Genomic DNA, 23,975 nt, shown 5'->3' on the forward strand with positions numbered 1-23,975 from the left:
TGATGTTCTCAATAAATTTGGTTTCTGCAAGGAATGGCTCACTTGGGTCATGAGTTGTCTCTCTTCCCCCAAATTCTCAGTTCTGGTCAATGGTTCATCCCACAGTTTCTTCTCTTCGACAAGAGGTATTAGACAAGCTGATCCGTTATCACCCTTTCTGTTTATCATAATTGCTGAAGCCTTAGGTCGATCCATAAGAGCTTTCTAGCAAAATGGTCATTGGATAGGAGTTAATGTGGCAATAGGGGTTGAAAAAATGACTCTTCTTCAGTTTGCTGATGACACCATTCTATTTGGATCGGCCTGTAGGCGGGAAGAAAGATCAATCAAAACTTGCCTTGATGACTATTGTTTGGCTTCTGGACAAAAAATTAACTGGTACAAATCTGAAGTGTTTTTCGTTAACACTCCGCTCAACTTGTAAATGGTATTATCAAGGATTCTCAATCTTAGAGTTGCTAATTTCCCTGGGAAATTTATTGGTACCCCACTCTTCATTGGTAGTAACAGAGCTCACTACTGGAAGCACCTCATTGATAAGTGCAAATCCAAGCTTGCAACTTGGAAAGGCAAGTGGTTATCTTCTGCTGGGAAACTCACTATGATAAAATCAGTCCTTTCAGCGCTACTGGTTTTTTCTATGGCTTGCCTATGATTACCGGTGGCAGTTGAAGAAGAATTGATTTCTCTAATGAGAAATTTCCTTTGGAATGGGTCAGATGATAAAGGTAAATTTCCCCTGATAGCTTGGAAAAAGATCTATCAACCTAAAATGGCAGGTGGTGCCAGTATTCACCAAATATCAATTATGAATTTAGCAATGGGTGCTAAACTGGTTTGGGAAATCTGTAGTGGTGGGATGCAAAAATGGGCAAGGCTCCTCAAACATAAATATCTGGGCTCCCTAGATCCTAAGTGGATTCTAACTATTAACAACCCTCCCAGGGGTTCGACTGTCTGGAATTTCATTTTGGACAGCAGGGATATCATAAGTGATCAAGTTACCTGGGATGTCAGGAATGACAAGGATGCTTCCTTTTGGTTTGATTCTTGGTCGGGTGAAGCTGCCCTATGTCACATCCCCTCTCTACATCTTGTTATGGAGGTAACCTATCACCTCTGGGGGCATAATATCTATGATTATGGTCATCTGATCCTAGAAAATGGTATCTCTAAATAGAAATGGAACTCCTTGGATGAGATGGACTTGGATCAGTCTCAGAAGGACTTATTTACTGATATTCTTAACAAAAGGTCTATTCTCCCTTCCCCTGATAGGGATATTATTAGGTGGCGCGACTCCTTTGATGGAAAATACAAGGTATGCTTTGGCTACAAGCTAAAATAAGTGGCTATAGACCAAAAAGATTGGCCTATTAATCTATTTTGGCATCAACACCTCCTCCCCAAAGCAGGTTCCTTTGCCTGGTTGGCCTACCAAAGAAAAATCCTAACCGAAGAAAGGCTACATTCAATAGTTATCAATGGACCCAGTAGATGTCTGTTATGTCTAGATCAGGAAGAGACTGTTGATCATCTCCTCCTCCATTGCAAATTCTCCAGTCATTGTTGGTGGTATTTCATGGAAAAACTGAGATTATTCGACCTCTTCCTAGTAGGGCTGGATAATTGGTTTTTGCAATGGCCCAAACCAGTAGGAAAGGTGGTTTTTTTTTATTTATTCTTCATCCTCCCATCACTTCTGATTTGGGAAATTTGGAAAGAAAGGAACTGCAGAATCTTCCAGGGCAAAGATATGGGCCCTCAGTCTTTTTGTGCAAAAATTGAGAACCACCCGACTGAGCTCCTGAATGTGGCGACCCAGTCCAAAACACTTAAGAAAAATTTGTTCACAGACTAGGATTGTAAGATTAAGATGGCTCTTCCAAATCTAATCATCTCTCCAATTTTCAGTCTAGGATCTTTGGTGGATCAGACCAATCCAAGAGCGAGGGTGATTTGGGATGCACCTTCAGTCAGGTGGAGCAAGGTAAACTTTGATGGTGTTGGTGTAAATAATTATTCATCATGGATATTATTACACTTTACTTAAGTTTACTTAGGAAATGCATTTCATAGTAGTTTGGGTATGAGACACTTGGGTGTTTGTGCCACATTGGGATAGTGTGTGTAGGAGAAATTCCACCTTTTATGGTGTTGATCTTGTTGTTACACTCCACTCTTGTTGTTACACTCCACATTCAGTGGGTGAGCCACCTCATGTGGACTATTATATTATTTCTCCTACCTACCCACACCTATTTCCTACCTACCCTTGTTTCTCATTGAGCCACATGTCATGTTTGTGTGCTCACATATCCCTAGGCTTGCCTATATAAGCAGGCTCATCTACATTGTATGTAACTATGTAATCATTGATATTGATCATTTTCTATTGATGAGAATATAGTTTATTCTTGTCCCATATTATGTCTCTATTTTGTACATTTCATTGAGCTCTTGATCTTGGCAAAATCTCACATGGTATTAGAGCCATTGGGGCTTCAATGATTCATCTTGAAGAGGCATTATTGTGATGTTAAGAGGCAGATCTAAGGAGCAGCATCTTTTGGAGGCATCTTAGACCAGATCCGACCCCGCCATTGCGTCCAGAAGGCCGTTTCCATGAATTTTGGTTATAAAGTCGGCCTATTTTGGTGAGAAATTTTTTTTCTCCAATTTTGCTAGTATTGTACGGATTTCGAAAAAAATTTATTATATTTTTCGGAAAAAAACAATTTAATTTGCTGAAATTTTTTTTCAAAAAAAACAAAAAAAAAAAATTCAAAAAATTTCGAAAAAAATAAAATCAAAAAGCAAATTTTGGTGGTCCGCAAACCCCCCCGTACCTGCCTGTTGCAGGTTGCAGGCCTCGTACCTACGATGTACCTGCCGCAGACTGTCGAGAATCACGCCCACCGCAGCGTTTCCCGTCCTCGCCGCACGTCACCATCGCCGTCGCCGGACTTTGCTGCCACCCACACTGCCGCGCCGCTCCTCCCGACACACGTCACCACTCTCTGGCGCTCGCTGCAGCACCGGTCCCGCTGCCACCACCTCGCTCCGCACGCCGTCCCGAGCTCCCTCCCACGCAGCTCAGCTCTTCCCGCCGCCGGCCCTCTTGGCACAGATCCGTCGGACTTTCGGCTCCGGTAGCCTCCTCCCGCCGGCGGTCAACCTAACCCGGTGAATCCCGTGTCCGCCACGTGGCAGGCGGCCACTGGCCCGTGGGTACAACCTGTACATGCAGACATCCATACGGCCACCACATCATCATCTTAGTCAGCCTGCCACGTCAAATTTCCATACGCCACTGTATAGTGCCACGTAATCTATCTGTACAGTACGAATGCCCAATCAGCAGGGGGCGAAGTTTTGCGACTGTCATACGGCCGTCAAATTTAACATAGTGAATTGCTGACATCAGCACCACGTCATCATTTTTCAAAAATTTGGCAGGCCCCTCTCATTTGCATTTTTGATTTTGCAGTTCAACTTCAAATGGCCATAACTTGCTCATTTTGCTCCTTTTTTCGAGCAATTTTTTTTGAAATGGGCTAGAATTTTGTGCTCTCCGCAGTGGTGAAGAAATTTTTTGATTTTGATGCACTTATTTTTCAGAAAATGTAGTTTTTGGTGACTGTACTTGAGTAATCCCAGTTTTTGCAACTTTAGAGGCTTCGTTTGGGGTCATACAACCTTCTTTTCAGGTGCCATTTTTTTTGAAAGTGCGTATTTTTTTGTCTACTTTCACATGATGCTATCAGATTGATGCCATTGTAAGTAGAAATTGTACTTTCAGATTTTGGCCATTCTTGGCTGTCTTGGTACTTGTATATTTGCTTGAATCTCAGTTAGATTCATTGCACTATTGATTGAAGTCTCTTGTATCTCATTTGAGAAGTTGTAAAATTTGCATCATAAGTCCACTTTGCCTTGTTTTGCAAGTGGCTCATTGTAATCGCACTAAGTATAAAGTGCCAAAATCATCACTTTGGGGGGGGGGGGGTACTTTGATTGAGTGAATTTGGGGGGGGTGTCTCTTGTGCTTTTGTGCTCTTGTGTTCCTTCCTTTTTGCTGCTATGGGTTCTTCTAAGTTTCCTCTCTTAACTCCACATAATTATGCTACTTGGAAAATTGATGCATGGAGTAAACTTATGGAAAAAGGACTCACTCATTACATTGATGGAACTATTGTTGCTCCAACTGATCCTAAGGCTGATCCAGTTGGTCACTTAGATTGGCTCACTAAAAATATCATGGCAATTGGTACCTTAAGAAAGTATGTATCAAAGGATCTCATTTTTCATATTGAGAAATGTACTCTAATCAAGGATGCTTGGCAAAAGTTTCAAGACTTGTATGGTCAAGTTGATGAGATTAAGGGATACCAAATTGATAGTGATCTCACCATGTTAGATCCCAAGAACTTTGATACTATACAATATTATGTCACTAAGGCAAATGACTTGAGGGCACAACTCAAAGATTGTGGCATTGATAAAAAGGATACTCAATTGATATTCAACTTGATAGGCAAGCTTCCACAAGAATATGCAGCATTTGTTTCTAGTTTCCAAACCCATAGGATGACAATGGGTTCAAGCTACAAAATGCCTACATTTGATGCTTTCAATGAAATGTTGATGATGGAACAAACTAAGTTGATAAGAATGGGCATTCTTAAGGCTTCTAAGTCTCAAGCATTAGTGGTAAATCAAGGAAACAAAGGAAATCAAGGAAAGGACAACTCAAACAAGAAGAAATGGCAATCAAAGCCTAAGGAAAAAGCACCATCTTCTCCACAACAAGGAGATTCATCCTCTTCCAAGAGAGATAATTCACCAAAGAGGGAAAGACCTACTTGTGCTTATTGTAAAAAGATTGGTCATGAGGAACATCATTTCCATTCTAAGAAGATTGATGAGCTTACACATATCATCAAAAAACATAACATTGATTTGCCTAAAGTCTACAAGAAGGATGATTCATCAACTTCCACTTCCTCACATTCAAAAGGAAAAGGGCAAGCATTCATGGCTTCTACAAGTGGGAAGACTCACTCTTTTGGAAAAAGAAAAGGAAAAGCTCTATGTGCAACTATCAGTCATGATTCAGAGAGATGGCTTCTAGATTCAGGGGCTTCTCATCATATGGCATCTTTGCAGTCTATGTTCTCTACATTTGAGCCTTGCACCATGCCACAGATTTTGATGGGCAATCATACATACATGGATGTGATTGGGAAAGGATCTATTGACATTGGGGATAACTCCTTCAATGATGTGTTGTGTGTACCCCACTTGACAAACAATCTCCTTTCTATCTATCAAATCACACATGGCGCAACTAAGAGAGTTGTGCAGTTCACACCTAACTCAGTTTTCATTAGAGACATGGAGACTAGAGCTATCATTGCGACTGGGGTGGTTGATCATGCATCTCGGTTATACTCCTTTTCAGATTTTGTTGATGATGATGATTTCACATTTGATGATTCTACACATGATGATCACACTTATTGTGATGGTTCAGATTTTGAGGAGAACTTTGGACACTTGAACATGGGGATTCTCACATGTGACCCCATTCTTGAGTCTTGTATTTCATCTTCTCATATTGATATCACATCACCTATTGCACCTGATGATGCAGATAGTGCGACAGTTTTGCCTTCATGTGATTCAGTGCAGCAGGATATTTATTGTCTTCCAGCTTCAGATTCATGGGATGATTACTTGACAGACATTGTAGGTTTGTTTGTGGAATCCTACATTGCAGATTTGGGAGATATCATTGATGACATTCATCTTCTCTTTGATGAAGGTGATCCTTCTTCGATTGTTGCGAGGGCACACTCTGACCCTCTTGTTCATTCTCTACATGATCATTCTTTCGAGGTTGACATGATTGTGGATACTTATGTACAACAGTTGGAGGAGGTCTCTTTATTTTTTGAGGAGACATGTGAGTCTTTGGGACATGTTCTACATCCATCTCCACTAGATCTTGGAGTGCCTTTTTCAGCAGTGTGGCACAGTTTACCACCTTTGGAGGGGGTATCTTTTAGCATCGACATGGGGACACTTGAGCAGTTTTCAGAGATTCCTTTCATCATGAGTTTTCTTCATACATCTTCCCTTCATGATTGGGGAGACTTCATGGATACACCTTTGGTTTTGTTTCTTCCTAAGGGGAGGAATGTTGTTCGACGTTCATGGAGTAGTTTCTTCATACATCGAGCTTCTATCATTGGTGCAGATTCCACATTGAGGGGGGGCTTCCTAGCTTCTCTTCTTCTCTCATATGGGGGGGACTTTTTCCTCACATGGGGTTTTGTTCCTCACATACTTCTTTGAGAGTTTTTGTATAGCTTTCATCTCTCTTTTTGGGGGAGGGTTTTTTCCCATTGGGTTTTTCTCTCTTTCCCTACTTTGTGAGAGATTTCATTGCATTGGTTTGCATGCATTTGCATTTGTACATGGGTACCTAACATGGCCTCGTAGCCAGGACCCATCTTGCATTGCTTAGTTGCATTGTAGACTTAAGTGCATTCCCCTAAGTTGCACTTAAGGGGGGGTGTTGGTGTAAATAATTATTCATCATGGATATTATTACTCTTTACTTAAGTTTACTTAGGAAATGCATTTCATAGTAGTTTGGGTATGAGACACTTGGGTGTTTGTGCCACATTGGGATAGTGTGTGTAGGAGAAATTCCACCTTTTATGGTGTTGATCTTGTTGTTACACTCCACATTCAGTGGGTGAGCCACCTCATGTGGACTATTATATTATTTCTCCTACCTACCCACACCTATTTCCTACCTACCCTTGTTTCTTATTGAGCCACATGTCATGTTTGTGTGCTCACATATCCCTAGGCTTGCCTATATAACCAGGCTCATCTACATTGTATGTAACTATGTAATCATTGATATCGATCATTTTCTATTGATGAGAATACAGTTTATTCTTGTCCCATATTATGTCTCTATTTTGTACATTTCATTGAGCTCTTGATCTTGGCAAAATCTCACAGATGGTGCTTCTGTAGGCAACCCGAGCCAAAGTGGTATTGGTTGCATTTTGAGGGACTTTGATGGTCTCTGTATAAAAGAAATCTCCAAAAATATTGGAGTGGCTACTAATAATGAAGCGGAATTCAGAGCGGCATTTAGAGGTCTTCAACTAGGAAAGGAGCTCGAGGTGCAAAAAATTCACTTGGAGGGTGACTCATTACATGTCATTAACGTGATCCGCTACTCTAGCACCCGTTGTTGATGCCTTAACCAGTGGCTTCAATCAATCCTGGTGTTGCTAGCTTCGTTTGATGAGTTCCGAGTTAGCCATATATACATAGAAGGTAATGGTGAAGCCAATAGACTTTCTAAAGCGGCTATAACCATCAGTGACCCCCCTTGAAGATCCACCGATGTTGGTTTCTGTTGGGTTGTTTGTCATGCTCTCCTCATTCAGGTGGGGTCCTATGAAATATGGTGTGTATCAATGGGCCTGATAGGTGCGCGCTCTCCATTTCTATCTGCCCCCTCCATCTGTGGAGAAAACCGATGCTTTGTTCCTCAATAAGCCGTGACTCCCACTCTCCACTTTTCAGTCTTGGTTCAGTGGAAAGATCAACTGATTGCCTTGGTAACCGGTTAAGGTCTCCTCTTATCATCGTGATGTGACGCATTGTTGGCACTATTGATTAGTGCCATCTTTTGGCTCATGGCTATTTAACACAAGTAATTGAGTATCTAGTTACGACTATATCCTTCAAGATTTGTTTAAGATCACTTGATGCTTAAAGTTGGTCGACATCAAGTTGAGGAGGTTTGGAGCAGATGGTTAGTCGGATACCGGTTGCTCACGCATGTGGGCATTTATTTGAAATGCGGAAGCAGGATGTCGTATTCTTGGATTCGACTCCTTGCTATTTAATAAAGGAATAACCCTGCTTTCCACCACAATTTGCTTTCCTCTTGGCATCTCAGAATGGAGACTCTAATCGTCCTCGAAGCTACTTGTCGACAGATGGCTTTCCTAGGTGAAATCACGGATAGGCGTCTTCAAGAGGTCCTTTTCTCTCGACATCCTCTCATTCTCCACAGCGTAAAAAGGATCCTGGGAAAGGAATTTATTATGGCTTACCACAAGTACAGAGCCAGTGTTGATATTCCAGCCTTTTTTCTTGCATTATTAATCTACATGGGGACTAGTAAGTAGCAAGCAAAACTGCTAACCCAGATGATGTTTAAGCACTGCCTGTTGGGAGAAATAGATGCTGTATTGGACAATATTGATTCCAATCTCAGAATTCCGCTTCCCCAAAACTACTACATGTCACTTAGCAATAGAGCGGAGGTAAAAAAGATCATGATTGTTAATTCTTTGGATTTTGCATCCTTCCAAGCAACTTGGCCCGTCATCTCTAGGAACATTGAGTTCCTTCTAAAAGCGGTTGGTATACAAAGAGGTTTCACGTCAAATTGGAGGGCAATTTTTCTCTGTGGTGAAGATTTAGCGGTGACTAATAACCTCGAGATCCTTGAGAAGGTGATCTGGTGGATGGAAACGACTGGGGATTTGGCCTGGGTGAAGAGTGGTATCCAAATGACTACAGACTCCCTAAAGAGAAGGCAGAATTGACAGCTCATTTGAATTGTGGCCCTGAATGTCCCATTGTCTTAGATGCGGCCAATGCGCTCGTGGAAGATGCTTCTGATGATTCTCTATGACTCTAGTTGACCCTAAGACCTCTGGTCTCTCTGCCTTTTGAGATTGTTTATTTTTGTCTTATGACCTCTGCATCTTCAAGAGGCCTTTAAGATGATGACATTCTGTTGCCCTCATCCAGTCTTGTGTCGACTTCTATTTTTCATGGATTAGGGCTATGGTAGGGGGTTTTCTTCCTGATTCTTTCCCCTACCACTCTTATTGAATCAGGCCTTGTATTTTCTTTCTTTTTTAATACAAGGGTGCTACCCCTCTGCAACTATTTACTTATTGAAAAAAAAGGTTAAAAAAGAGGTTGATTAGAAATTAAAAAAAATATATTAAATGATTTAAAAAAAAAAAAAAAAAAATTCACTAGATGAGAGAATTTTCTCGAAAAGGGTTTTTTTTTGTTAATGATAAATTAAGCAGTGAAAAGGTGATGCCGAAAGAAAATTGTCAAATTTAGCTATGTTGGACTTCAAAATATTATAACGAGAAAAATATACATCAATTTTTTTTTTAACACTACATATATATGTTCTCTATTTGGAAAAATAAATTAAGTCTGTTTTCATTTTTTTTGCAGACACCGACTAGAACCCCTAATTTTCAGCATTTTTCAGCAATGAAAAATCTGTCTTTGAATTTATAAAAAAATATCAATTTTTTAAAAAAATAACAGACCTAAATTTCATTAATATTTCTACATTTGATCAGTTTACATCATTTCAAAATTCAATTTAGAAATGTCACTTTTATGCGGTTGAAGTTAAAATTTTTTGGTTGTGTTGGCTAGTTCCTTTATAAAAGTGTGACACAGGTTTGTGCTTTTGCCCTTACAGATTCAAACTTTGTAGAATGAACTTGTAGCCGGTACTTGGCGACCAAGTTTCCTTCTAGGTATACCTTGTATTGGGAGAAGATCAAAGTTATTACTGAATCCTTGCGGCCTGCCATGTTGTTTATAGCTGATGCTTAGAAGCTGAAAAAAGATGTGGAGCCTGCGGTCGACCAGAGGTTATAGATTGTTTCCCCAAAAGTAGCAAAATCAAGGCTACTCATTGAGAAGCTATACATAAAAGATGATTATTCCCTACTTGGTGCAGACATTGGCTATAAAAGGCAAGTTGCTGGAAAGATCAATGAATTTATTGAATGTTACTCAACAACGTTGTAGAGTAAAGAATACCTCCAAGCCCTAAAAAATGCGACATCACAAGAGAGAAGTAAAATAGAACAGTTCATCCAAATGGGACTCCCTTCTCCTTTTTAGTTGAATGAATTAGTCCTTGATGCAGAGTAGATGAGACAACTATTGGAGCAAAAGCAACAAGACCAATCCTTCATGCAAGCCATAGGTCATGATCCTCACATGATTGAGATAAAGCAAATCATATAGCCCTAGTGCAACTTAACTTCCATATTGAGGTTATACTTTCTATATCACATAGTTTGCCTTTTTGAGAAACGATTGAATTAGATAAGGCTTACAACTCTTTACATCTTCATACTCTATCATTTGATGCAAATTGGTAGCCCTTGCAATCTGCGCTATAGAAATTGTGATTCATCCTCATCTTATCTTCAATTTGCAATTTTGATGCAGAACCACAGGTCTGGATCAATTTTTTGTAGGTGATGAACCCAATAGAGTCGCCAAAATCTATAGATTAATATACAAGGGTCCTTAGTTTTCTCCTTTTATTTTCTTCCCCTTTTCATGTTTCATTTCTCTTTTATTGTTGTATAATGCACTAATGTCGCGTTTCAATCAAGCGAAATTCATAAAGAGGCTCCGACCTAAGTCTTCCTTGGTGTGTTAATGAATGATAGCTTCGGTAAGATAAATGATTGAATGAGAGATAAATGAAGTCTCTCATTCAATCATTTATCCTATCGATTAAACCATTAAGAAAAACTTCAAGCTATTCTATTTGATGATTATTCCTCATTGATAACCATGGCATATTGGCAATCAATGATAGTTATCTAATTAATCATCTACCTCGATCTATATCGGATTTGTTCTCAACAAGTGATTATTATATTACTATCGGGTGGCATAGTAATGCACCAATCAATGATTAATGAATATAAATATTAGTTAAGTGATCGGTGTCGGTTAACATAGACACCGATTCACTTCAGTTACTTTGCAATACCAAATGCCATCATTAATACCGATTGACATATCAACTAAACATGTTAATATGTTACATAAGTCTTGATTAATATCAGGTTGGAAACTAAGTCATATGTTATGTGATCACTGATTAATATCGGGTTGGCAAATATGTCATATGTTATGTGATCACCGATTAATATCGGGCTGACAAATATGTTTAACACTGGTTGATATTATATACCAAAGGGTGCGATCAAGTAGTGTCTTGATCGGTCATGTCCATAAGACATGACCGGTCAAGGCACTGCTTGATCATCCCCTCTCATATATATATCATATGGCATTTGAGAAAAAGGACATAGAAATTATTAAATGCTCCTCTCACCTGCCATACAAAAGAAGATAATCAGATTTATCATATAAGCAGACAATAAATAGATCAATAAAATATAACTAGAATATATCTTGCATATTGAAGTGAGAATTGAACATCATTTACATGGTATCAGAGCTAGGTTAAATCAAACCCGAGGCTATTCAATTTTGTGGAAAATTCAAACAAGCATATATTCAACATCAAAATTCTTCTAATGGGTAGCACCATCAGATTTAAAGATCCTATCAGATTTGCTGAAGCAATCAGATAACTCCTCGTCTAGTTTGGAACTTCTTTGAGCATGGCGATTTGGATATCCTGATTGCCTATTCTAATGCAATTTGGATATTAAGGGAGATCGACTCTACTCTCAGGGAATCAATTGTAGTTTGCACATTAAGAGCCAAGTTCTTTGTGGAATCACCAGGGAGAAATTCTATGTGAATCGAACAAGGCAATAAGGAAGGTTGCAAGTCAAAGTTTGATGGCAGATATGTGTCTCTAACTGTCCATAAGATCACAGGAGTAACTAGTGCACTCTGGATGAACACTTGTTCGCAGTGCCTTGTTATCATTAGACAACAATGACTGTATGATCAATTGTCGGGCATTCCTACCATGAGACAAGATTATCTTGTCAAGTGCCTTTCTGTACAAGGATGGGTTCGAACATGCCGCATGAAGAGGTCTATCATATTCATAGAGTAATGAAACATAAATTGATGGATATTATCGCAGGCTTTGTGAGTATCATCTCCTTCTAGTTGTGAATGGAGTTGAAACTCTTGTGATGTGATCTGGAACTCTTTTGTCTCAAAGTTTTGCAGAGGTGATGACATAGTACACACAACCCGTGAACACAGTTACGGATACAATTGCGCTACAAAGATAATAGAGTATGTAGCGTCAAATTGCAGGAGAGATGATCTTCCATGTTCCAAGCAGACACTGCAAAGCAATGCAAGGTGGAAGAGAAACAACTAGATCGGAAATTATGATCTTCTAAACAAGCTTCTAATTGTTGTAGCCGATGGTCATGCTCCTAGTCGGTTGAAAAAGAAGGCAGGACATGTTATATTGGCAGTAACGAGTTTATTAGATTGTAAAGCTCGGGTTGGATCATTCTATTTAATAGATAATGCATTTACAACTCTAGATGTTGTAAGGTGTATTGAAGATAATGCTATTATAAAAGTTGTAGGATTTTTTTGTTGGAGGAATGCGATGGAGGAAAACAGTTGACAAATACTCCAAACAAATATGAAGATGGAGAAACTTCTCTTCATCTTGTTTTCTCGGCAGGGTCACGCAAAAACGTTTCATTTGCTTTTGAGAAGGGAGCTAAAGTAGACGTTCAAGATGACCGGAAACAGACACCTCTGGATGATGCAATTACATGTAGACAAGATGCAGTCACAAATGTCTTTATGAAACTAGAGCAAATGAACTGGTAGTTCCATCTATTGAACTAGGCATTAAGGTTTATCCTTAATGTTGTTTGGCGCTAGCACCACAACATTGGAAACAATACTCATATATTTGCCATTCAGAGAGAGACATGAGAAGCGACGGTCTTATTGTAGACAAAACCAATTCGATCCTCTCCTTCCATAGCATGTACAGATTTGTAGAGAAGGGTATTCATTTGAATGAATGGCTAGGAAGATTATTGAGGAAGATCTATGCCACATTGATATTGCTGAGTGCCCTGTGCATGGCATATAGGCTCAACATCTCACAGATCCTAGTTATGTCAGATGAACACAACAACTAAAAGTATGTGTATCAAAGAGCAAACATCAAATGAGATCTAAATCTTCAAGTGCAAAGAATTAGGAATGAACAATTGTTGGATTGCGAGGAAGACTAATAAACAAAGAGATAAGTAATCCATGTTTGATTAATGGTCATGAATTTCATATGTAGTTATTAATTCATGCAATTACATTATGTGTATTATTTGTGAATTGACATTGTCAGTAGGTGTCTGCACACGACAAGTTGCATTTGAATATCTTGTTTCAATTTCTTCAACGTACTATGAGAAACTTGCCCCTTCCATGCAGGACATCTTTAGAATCACAACAAAAGTAGTTAAAAGTGATGAAGAGCTTGTTGCTCTTTAGGCTATAGAGTTTTGAAGTACTATTTGTGATGAAGAATTCAGGAAGAATATGGAGGGGACTTTAGTGGAGATTATGAGATTCTGCATTTCCGTTCTATAAACAAGTATTTGCCGCAGAAGTGCAACAGTCCATGAGGAAGCAATGTTGACCATAGGGGCCCTTGCTCATGCTACTAGTGGTGAATTTGATAAGTACATGCCAGAGTTCTATAAGTCATGTTTTGGAGGTGATCTTTCGAGATAAAGAAAGGACAGACCAAGAAGCATAAGAGATTTCATTCAAGGGAGAAAGAACTCGATGTTTGCAGTCATAGGACTGAGTTGATGGCGATAAGTATTTATTGAAGAAGAAGAACCCATATAGTTTGTTCTTGCGATCTAGTTCTTCGAAGAGGAGGTCAAATGCTTGATATCAGATTCAGAGGGAGTCTAAAATTCCATCAGAAGCAACCTTAGACAAGGAAGTCAGATGGTTGATATCAGATTTAGAGGGAGTCTAACATTTCATCAGAAGCAACCTTAGACAAGGAGGTCAGAAGGTTGATATCAAGTTCAGAGGGAGCCACACCATCATGAAGATATGATTAATACATTCTTCTCTATGAGATAGAAGTTTGAGGAGAAAGCCCTTGTTAATACACTCTTCTCTGTGAGGGAAAAGTTTGAGGTGGAGGCCCTTGTTTCACCCTCTAGGAGTAGCCATAGTGGATGTCATTTCATGACTATATTATTAACAAGGATTCCTCCCTAGCTAAGAGGGAGTGTTGATATTGAAGTGGCCACCCTTCTGAAGAGACATATGGTGTCATTGAGGACCAATCCCTTGCAAAAGGGTGCCTCCCTCAAATATATAGAAGATGCAAACTCATTCTCTAAATTTAGGTGAAGAGCAGTTTATATATTAGCTAGAGTAGATCGATCCTGTGAAGAAGGCCAATCAGAATTATTCTTGTGAAATTTGCTTCAAGGAGTGAAGCAACGTATATTGGGCCCGTATCTTGCATTATTACTAGACATATTTGATATATAAAGAAGATATTTTATGCTGGGTTTTTCTCCCTCGAGTAGGAGGGTTTTCCCTTGGAGATCAAACTGCAGATATTCTGACCAAACCTCTTTCCAGAGTAAAGGTTGATCACTTCAAAAAAGGTTTAGGTATGATAGAAAGGTAATATGCTTTGTAATCTGTATTTGCATATCAATAAGATGTTTAATGTGTAAAATTCTTTGTCATGAAAGGACATTTTTGGATTTTATCCCCTGGGTTCATATCTAAGAGGTGATGATCTCTCAAGATAATGAACACTTGCATGTAGACATTATAAGGTGATGATCTTATAATGTCCAAACTAGTTATCATGTTGGATTTCTGGTGTGTCATGGATGTACCATGATTGTGTTGTGGTAAAACATTTGTATAAGGTGTTTTGTGCACATACCACAACTTGGATAAAATGAGAATTTAAATCTTTCTCATATGATTATCCTTAAGTATTGCGTGTTTAGGCAATGCTGATATCACATGCTTAGGTGATATCCTGTCATCACAAGATTGACATGATGGACATTTGTATCACGTGTTTAGGTGATACTTCATATCATGTGATTAGGTGATATGATTTTCTAAAATGAGAATTTAAATCTTTTTCATATGATTATCCTTGAGTATTGCGTGTTTAGGCAATGCTGATATCACATGCTTAGGTGATATCCTGTCATCACAAGATTGACGTGATGAACATTTGTATCACGTGTTTAGGTGATACTTCATATCATGTTATTAGGTGATATGATTTTCTAAAATAAGAATTAAATCTTTCTCATATGATTATCCTTAAGTATTGCGTGTTTAGGCAATACTGATATCACATGCTTAGGTGATATCCTGTCATCACAAGATTGACATGATGGACATTTGTATCACATGTCTAAGTGATACTTCATATCATGTGATTAGGTGATATCATTTTCTCAGAGAGCCAGATTGTGTAAAGAATACTAATCATCATTTGAATTATGATGCTAAATATATTGTTGGCATTTATCTTACCTAGCTAAGAGGGAGTGTTAATGCATGATAGCTTCAGTAAGATAAATGATTGAATGAGAGATAAATGAAGTCTCTCATTCAATCATTTATCCTATCGATTAAACCATTAAGAAAAACTTCAAGCTATTCTATTTGATGATTATTCCCCATCGATAACCATGGCATATTGGTAATCAACGATAGTTATCTAATTAATCATCTACCCTGATCTATATCGGATTTGTTCTCAACAAGTGATTATTATATTACTATTGGGTGGCATAGTAATGCACCGATCAATGATTAATGAATATAAACATTAGTTAAGTGATCGGTGCCGGTTAACATAGACATCGATTCACTTCCGTTACTTTGCAATACCAAATGTCATCATTAATACTGATTGGCATATCGGCTAAACATGTTAATATGTTACGTAAGTCCTGATTAATATCAGGTTGGAAAATAAGTCATATGTTATGTGAGCACCGATTAATATCGGGTTGGCAAATATGTCATATGTTATGTGATCACAGATTAATATCGGGCTGACAAATATGTTTAACACCGGTTGATATTATATACCAAAGGCTGCGATCAAGTAGTATCTTGATCAGTCATGTCCATAAGACATGACCAGTCAAGGCACTGCTTGATCATCCCCTCTCATATATATATATATATATATATATATATATATGGCATTTGAGAAAAAGGACATGGAAATTATTAAATGCTCCTCTCACCTGCCATACAAAAAAAGATAATCATATTTATCATATAAGTAGACAATACGTACATCAATAAAATATAACTAGAATATATCTTGCATATTGAATTGAGAATTGAACATCATTTACAACACACACAACAACCACGTGTCCGAACACCATGTAATCCTGTTCACTAGGTTGAAGTTCCAAGAGTTGCTTCGAAATGCCACCACATGCTGTTCCCATGTGACCTTTAGAAGATCAAAAGGAAAGACAAAGAATGAAGCCCCACCGTCTTGCCACATGTTTGTATTTGGTTTTATGCCTCAACAATGAGTATGAAGTTTTCATTGTGTAGCAAGCTGAAGAGGTCTTTCTAGCAGAGGTTAAACAATGTTATGCGTCAAAAGGGTATCAACCCATGTTTTAGTGGTTCCCACATCTTTTTTTGTTGTAATGGAAAGGTGAACTGATGAGCTAAAAAAATTTATGTTAAAAAGGTGGTAGACTCATGACGAGACCTGGATCATTTTGTAAAGATAGTTACTCTGGCCATCATGAAGATTCATCACACGTCAGCTATGCCAGAATCTTTTCTGTTTAGAGTTTGATCAATTCTAGATGGGGAATCCTTTTAAAAGCCTGGAAGGCTTCATTTAAAAAGGAAAACTTCTAGAGAATTGAGGATAGAAAGAATCATTTTCCTAGCATATAGTGATAGTTGTTTCTTAGATTTTAATTTTATTTCATTTCAAAAAGAAGCACATCAAACTGTGTTGTCAATTGCCTTGACTGTGTGTTTCAATCTTAATTAATTACTAAAATTATATGTGTAAGTGAGTATGCCAAATTGCTTAAATATTGCATAGCTCTTATAATCCTTGTTTGATTGTTTAGTTTTCGAATCATGTGTTTTCACTCCTTCATTCACTTGTCCTAATTAAATGGATGTTATATCATGATTATCTAGAATACAAGTAAGGAAACCCAAGTTAGTAGAGTATGCATTATTCTTTTCGGCCTTAATGCATAAACTTCACAGAGAGATTTGAATGTTGTATAAATGTGCTTAGATGCCTTTATATGCTCTTTCCTTTCTCTAACTATGAAGAGGTTGTGCTATTATGTACTTTTACTTTGAGATGATATGTCTTTGGCTCCAGGAAATACTTCATACCACTTTATGTTTTGATGCATCACCTTAGATTTAGATTCTTTAACTCTTCCCCTTTTCCCCACTTTTGAAGAGAGGACTTGTAAAATCTCAGAGGTTGTTAAGTGAAACACACTAAGTACCACACATTGAACCTCCCATAAGGCTATTTTTTGAAGTGCATATTTTAGAATCAACGCCCGTTTCTTCTTCTCCCATGGATTCTTGTGCCACTCAAATTTTGAGCATGCTTTCCATAGGTAAATGCCGAGAGCGAGTGTGTTGAGTGGTACCAATACATCTTTTTCCTTAGTAGTAGGGTATCCTTTAGTTTACAACTCTACAATAGCTAGATTGGCTAGCTTATCCAACCTTTCTCCTTATTGTTGGAGCATCAATTACATTTCCAACTCTGTCACTTTGCCTTTTAATCCTATTTCCCTCTCTTTGGATTCTGTCAATTGTTGCTCCAAATCTTTTGTCCTTTTTAGAACTACTTGAAGTTCATTACTATCTTTCTTCCCTTCCAAGGTGTATTTGAGACCAATAAATATATCAGCTCTTGCATCAACCTTAGTGTTGCCACCATAATCCTCTATTGGGTTTATTATCCCTCGTCGTTCTAGGCGTAATGTTTTGTTGGTCTTCTTCCTTGCATCAAAGGGATTGTCATCATCATTTTCATGGTTTGAATCATTAATTTTTTGTTCTTTTTGTATATTTTCTCTAGTGGGTTCCCTTTTCGTCATCCTTTCATCCTCATCAGCAATCTCATGGTCTTTAAACAAGTACTCTCATTCTAAATTAGTGTCAATTTGTACAATATCTGATGTGGGAGCTCTTGGTTTGGATGAAATCCCTTTTTAGAGAGATGATTAGAGCGTCTCTCTAGTCTTTGTGGCTCTTGAGACCTCTTTTCATTCAACTTCTTATGTTGAGAATGAAGTGTGGGAACACATCAAAATTATCAAGTATTCATAAATAGAGACTAAAGGTAAAAGTCTAAACAATACATGATAAAAAAATCTAATGATAATGATAATGATAATGCTAATAATGCTAATAACAATAATAATAATAATAATAACAATAACAAAGATGGATCGAAAGAATCCTTGGATGTAAAATTGTTGAGTTCCCTTCAACTTATCTAGGTCTCCCTTTGTGCTTAAAGCCTTCAGAGAAATTCTGGATGAAGCTAGTTGATAGATTCAATTCCAAACTAGCTGGATGGAAATGAGCCCTCCTTAGCCAAGCGGGTAAGGTGACGTTGCCTAAGGATACCCTTCAAAATTTGCCTATCTAAGCCCTTAGTCTGTTCAAAATCCCTAGGAAGTTTGCTGAGGCCATTGAAAGAATTCAAAAAAAATTCTTATGGTCGGGAGTGGAAGATAAAAATAGAATCCCCCTTATTGCATGGAATAGTATTTGTACTCCTAAGGCTTTTGGGGGTTTGAGATTAAGGAACATTATAACTATGAATAATACCTTGTTAGCTAAACAAATTGAAATTTAATTTGGAAAAAGAAATACCTTTACATGCAACCATTTGAGGAAGAATTTATGAATTTTTTTTTTTTTTTTTGTGGAAGGCTGTGCAATTTGGAATGCAGTTCAAATGGCTAAAGCTTAGGCTGCAGCTGGAAGAAAGTGGAAATTGGGGAATGGGAGAATTATTAGATTCTAGGAGGATAGATGGCTAACGGATAAACCGCTGGAGGAAACCCCATTCTTAAGGAATGGAAAGAGTGGTTCAAAAGCAGGTATGGAGTCTTTGTTAGAGACTACTGGAGAAATGGGAAGTGGATTGAGTTCAGCCAGCTTTGTTCGGGATTAAATTTTTTAGAGATATTGCTTTCTTCTAAAATATTTATGGATAATTCTGAGGATTGTTTGATTTGGAGGGAAACTTCTGATGGGAAATATTTTTTGTCTTCAGCGGTGTCTATCAACAACAAAGTTCTAGAAGAGATCCCTTTGTAGGCTAAAGTGTGGATAAAGAAGTTGATGCCCAAAATTAATATCTTCTTTTGAATTTTTATCCAAAATAAGGTTCTAACTCTTGATAATCTCCATAAGCGTGGATTTATTTTTCCTAACAAGTGTTCTCTTTGCTATAGGGAGGAGGAGTCTGCTTGTCATATCCTCTACCAATGTATTTTTAGTCAAGAAATTTGGAATATTATTTTTAGTAGGTGGAAGTTGAGTTGGGTTTTCCCGAACTCTCTGGAAGAGTTTTGGCAGCAATGGTATTGCCCTAGTTTGAATTCTAAGAATATTGAGATTTGGAAACTAACTCTCCCTATTGTCATATGGAATATCTGGAAGGAGCACAACAACAAGATTTTTAGGGATAAAAGTGTGAACCTTGAAGTGGTGGTGGATAAAATCTATAGAGGGATCTTTGAATGTTTATATGGAATTGATAATAGTTTAGCTGCTAAAGAAGACTTTAATGAAAGTTGGAACCTCTCCAATAACATAAACAATAAGGATAAGGGTAGGGATGGTCTTTTCTAGTGCTTTTCTTTACAGGGATGGATTAAGGCCAACTTTGATGGGACTTCTAAGGGAAATCATGGGAAAGCTGGTTATGGGGGCATTGTCAGGAATTTTGCAAGAAGTTGCCTTGTGGCTGTTGTTGGCCCTTTGGGTAACCAAACTAGTCATTATGTTGAAGCCTCGACGGCTCTGAATACTTTGATTATAGCAAAAAATATCAATCATGATATTCTATGGTTGGAGGGAGACTCGCTTAACATTATTAAATGCCTTAAGGGAGAAATTGTGCCTTCGTGGACTATAGAAGCTAGAGAAATTATTTCAAGCTTTAAATCAATTATTATTGAACATGCTTTCAGGGAAAAAAATGTTGTAGTGGATGGTCTAGCGAACCTTGGCGTAATTTTCAAAGCTCAAAGTATATGGAATGGGGAAGTTAACATTGGTTTTAATATTAAAGAACTCATTAGAAAGGACAAATTTATGGGGAAAGATGGATCACACATTAATCATGGAAGTATTAATGATTAATCTTCAAATTTTTAGAAAGGTGATGATGGCACGTCAGAAGGGCAGAGTCCTAAACAAGAATATTAATTTTGGGTGTGTATTTTCAAAAAGCCGAGTGTCATTTGGAAGAAAGCTCTGAAGTTGCAGAAGCAGAGAAATTGTAAAATGAACTCTAAAATGGGGGGGGGGGATCTAAGAAGAGAGGAACCTGATAATATTTCCAGATGGCGGGAGATGCCTAAGGTTTGGACAAAGCTAGAGAAAGGATTCATGACGCATTTAACGGAAAAAATGGTCTACTATGATAAAGGCAGAGTAAACCTAGCGGTCACCAAAGTTACTGAAAATTGGATAAATGGCTCCTTCAAAATTCATGGTGTTAGGTTTAAGCTGGATGCGGACCTCATTTCGACGGTCACAGGTATGCCCCATTCCGGTCTTAACTTCTTTAGAGACCTGAAAGTGTCTAATAATGCAGTTAAGCTTTTTCTGCATAAAGAGAGGGAGAGAGTGAAATTAGGAAAAGCTACGGGGGGGGTGGGGGTGTATTATGATGCTTCTAATATAAAAAAAATCTGGGGCTATGTGCTTAATGCAATTATGGAATATATTACTGTGGAGGGTCGTTTCACCAGGGTCCACACATACCATTTTGTGCTTTTAAATCACTTTAGACATGAGAAGAAGATTTCTCTACCCTATTACCTTTTCAGGTCTCTGTCGCGATCTCTGAATAAGCATAACAAGAACCATTCTTCGCCTATGCTTCATTACTGCCTTATTTTTCTCATTTATGAGCATTGCAAGATTTTGGCTATTCAGGAAAACAAGAGGTTGTCGGTGTCGCTGGGGAAAGGAAAGAGGAAGATTGAGGAAGGTGGGCCTAGCAAGGATGAGTTGACACAGAGCAAAAAGGGTAAAAAAGCCACTGTGGAGAAAATTCATGAGGACATGGGTAAACAAAAGGATACAGAGGTTAATTGTGAGGACATGGGAAAAGATGGTAGGGAGATGGAGACCGATGAGTTTGACGGAGATAAGAGCTAGAAAGAAGAGGAAGTGGGGGAAGAGGAAGGAGGAGCTAAGGATGTTTCTGATCAGAATAGCCCTACCCACAATGTGAGTATAGGTAATGTTAACAACCAACCAATGGAGGAGCAGGACAATCAGATTAATAAGGAGGAAAGGGAAATGAAAACTGAGAAGGAGAAGGATAAGGAGGAAACGAGCAGGGATTGGGATAAAGCTGGAGATGGGATTATTCTAGATAAACTCAAAAACCAATTTGAGGCTCGAATGGGTTTTGATAGGTGGGTATATGAAAGAATCAAGAATCTGGAAAAAATTGATAAGCAGCAGGAAGAGAAGGGAAAGAAAGTTGAAAGTAACCAGGAGTAGTGGAAAGAGGGTATGGAGGAAAAAGTGGAGAAGCTGGAAGCTCAGATTAGTAAACTAGAGGAAGGAAAAACAACTATGAAAAACTTTTTGGTTATGATTCCGGATATCCTTACCTTTGTGACTAAGAATATAGAGGAAATTGCCAAGTTCCTTGATGGCTCCAACACTTCCAAACCTGTTGTGGACCTAGATATTGATGAGGATGCTATTGAGGCAGGGACAGTGGAAAGTGCTCCTGGTGGTGCGGCAAAAAGAACTAGGGTGAGTATGAAAAAAGCTGCTTTGGCCTCTTCCAAGGAAATCCCTATGCTCAGGGATAATATTAAAGATTTGCAAGGGATTAGCGAAAATTTGGCTAATGCCCTTAAAAACATTAAGTAATTTGTCTTTTGTCTTTTTTTCTGTTATGGCTGGATGTTGCTGGTTTTGTTGGACTTTTATGCTGGTTTTTGCCCAGAACTGTGTTGTTTTTTTGCTGAATGTCTTTTCTTGTTTCTTAATGCTATTATCTTTTAAGGATCTTTTGTAAAGGGTTTCAGGATCCCTTCAAAACCTGTTTTTTCTGTAATAAAAAACAATAACAATAACAATAACAATAACAATAACAATAACAATAACAATAAACAATAAACAATAAACATTAAACAATAACAATAATAAAGAAGACATAAAGGTGGGAGGGTAGAGATCAAACATATATAAAACAACAAAAATCTAAGTTCTAATCAAAATAGAAGAATGAGGCATAAGAGAGGGTAGATGCAAATCACATTCAATTATATACAAAAAGATAAACTATTAAAAGTATTCAAATATTAATTTAAGTCGGGTTCACAAAAAAAAGTGAAGTAATAAAATACATTTTTAAATAATTTATGGTAAAGAAGATTTAGTGCAAGATAAGTAATGAATACCCAAGATATATGACCTATGACTAGTTATATTATTGAGTAAATGAATAAAATAAAATAATGGTACTAAGTTAGAATCTTGATGAAGATATATATTTTGACAAACATTGTCAATTGATTTTTCCACTTATTAGTATCTCAATGAGATGTCAAATAAGTGCCTTTAACTCTTTACCTTTTTTTATCTAATACCCTTGACCAATTTTAGAACCCCAAGACTAATTTTGGGGTACAAATCTAACCCTTTTGGTAGTTCTAAACTTGTGCATGTTGATTTGAAGGCATTGAGATCTATTTGCTTTGGTGTTTGTACCTAGTTTTATTAAAAGTTGGTGTATATAGACACCATTGAAGACCTTGCTAGTTGGACGGTTCTTCCTTGATCAAACCTCTATTATTGAGCCAACAATACAAAATATAGATGGAAGATAGTAGGTAGTTATGTAAAATGTTTAGATGATTATGCAAGGAAATGTTTCTATAGTGATGCTCACATGATAATACTATTAGAATCTTAGACTGTTTATTTTTAATTTAAAAGTGAATTATGACTTATTCTTATATACAATATCCTAACACGTAGGCTAACAATTGGCTCACAATAATTAGTTTGAAGAAATTGGAGAAGGCGCAAATTTAAACTTAAATTTTGAAAGTTTTAAGATCATTTTGACACCCATAAAATTGAATTAGATTAATTGTATGATTATGAATAAATTGAAGACTCAAACCTATTCTTATAAATGAAAACCAAAGGATCATATATAAATCAAGTTATTTGTCAAATTCCATGGTATTGAAAAAAAAAGACCATATAAGATGCATTTCCACTCACTCCAAAAAAAATTAAAAATGCCACATTAAACTGTATGGAATGGTCTCAACCAAGATTTAGAGTGTGCCACATTAAATTCATTTTCAAACTATAGTCGAGTATGGTTGGATTTCTGTAGGCGAAAACAATTATCAGCTTTACATGAAGCTGAAACCATAATATGGTTGAGACGGGCAATTACTAGAGAGGATGGAGATCGAAGGAGGAGGAAGAGGGGTCTGTTTATTAGCTGAGCTGGAGCTGCTCCTTCACCAAGATCCCCTCATGTATGTCATCTTCCATTTTTTAAACTCACTTTCGTTGGCATCTCGATCGAATAGATTCCACAATGTTCCCCATCTATGACAATCAAGAGAAATTACTATCTATGAATCGTATTAAATGCTTATAATGCGTTTTGATTCTCTCTGCTTGTTGTGTGGAGTAATCTGATTCACGATCCTGATAATCACAAATTTGGCATATTACTGAGACTCCATTTTTGCATCAACATTCAAGTAGTTATCTGTTGTAGAAAATACTCTTTACTAGCTCTCCTATTTAACACCATTCGTTGAAAAATTCTTAACAATTGAATA

The 23,975-nt window shown here is 37.6% G+C and overlaps 1 protein-coding gene across 3 annotated transcripts in view; it reads left to right on the plus strand.

Moving 5' to 3' along the window:
* Positions 1-23,416: 23,416 nt before the first annotated feature.
* The window catches only part of LOC131078618 (uncharacterized), a 299,838-nt gene continuing 299,279 nt past the window's right edge, over positions 23,417-23,975 (plus strand). For 2 of the 3 annotated variants that reach the window (XM_058016364.2, XM_058016365.2), the window contains exon 1: positions 23,417-23,663. In XM_058016364.2, the coding sequence (XP_057872347.2) occupies positions 23,587-23,663 (77 nt within the window). In that variant the 5' untranslated portion in view covers positions 23,417-23,586. The remainder of the gene's footprint in view (positions 23,664-23,975) is intronic. The other variant, XM_058016363.2, reaches the window with a different exon arrangement.

This window comes from Cryptomeria japonica, chromosome 3 (assembly GCF_030272615.1).
Source record: "Cryptomeria japonica chromosome 3, Sugi_1.0, whole genome shotgun sequence".
Lineage (NCBI taxonomy): Eukaryota > Viridiplantae > Streptophyta > Pinopsida > Cupressales > Cupressaceae > Cryptomeria > Cryptomeria japonica.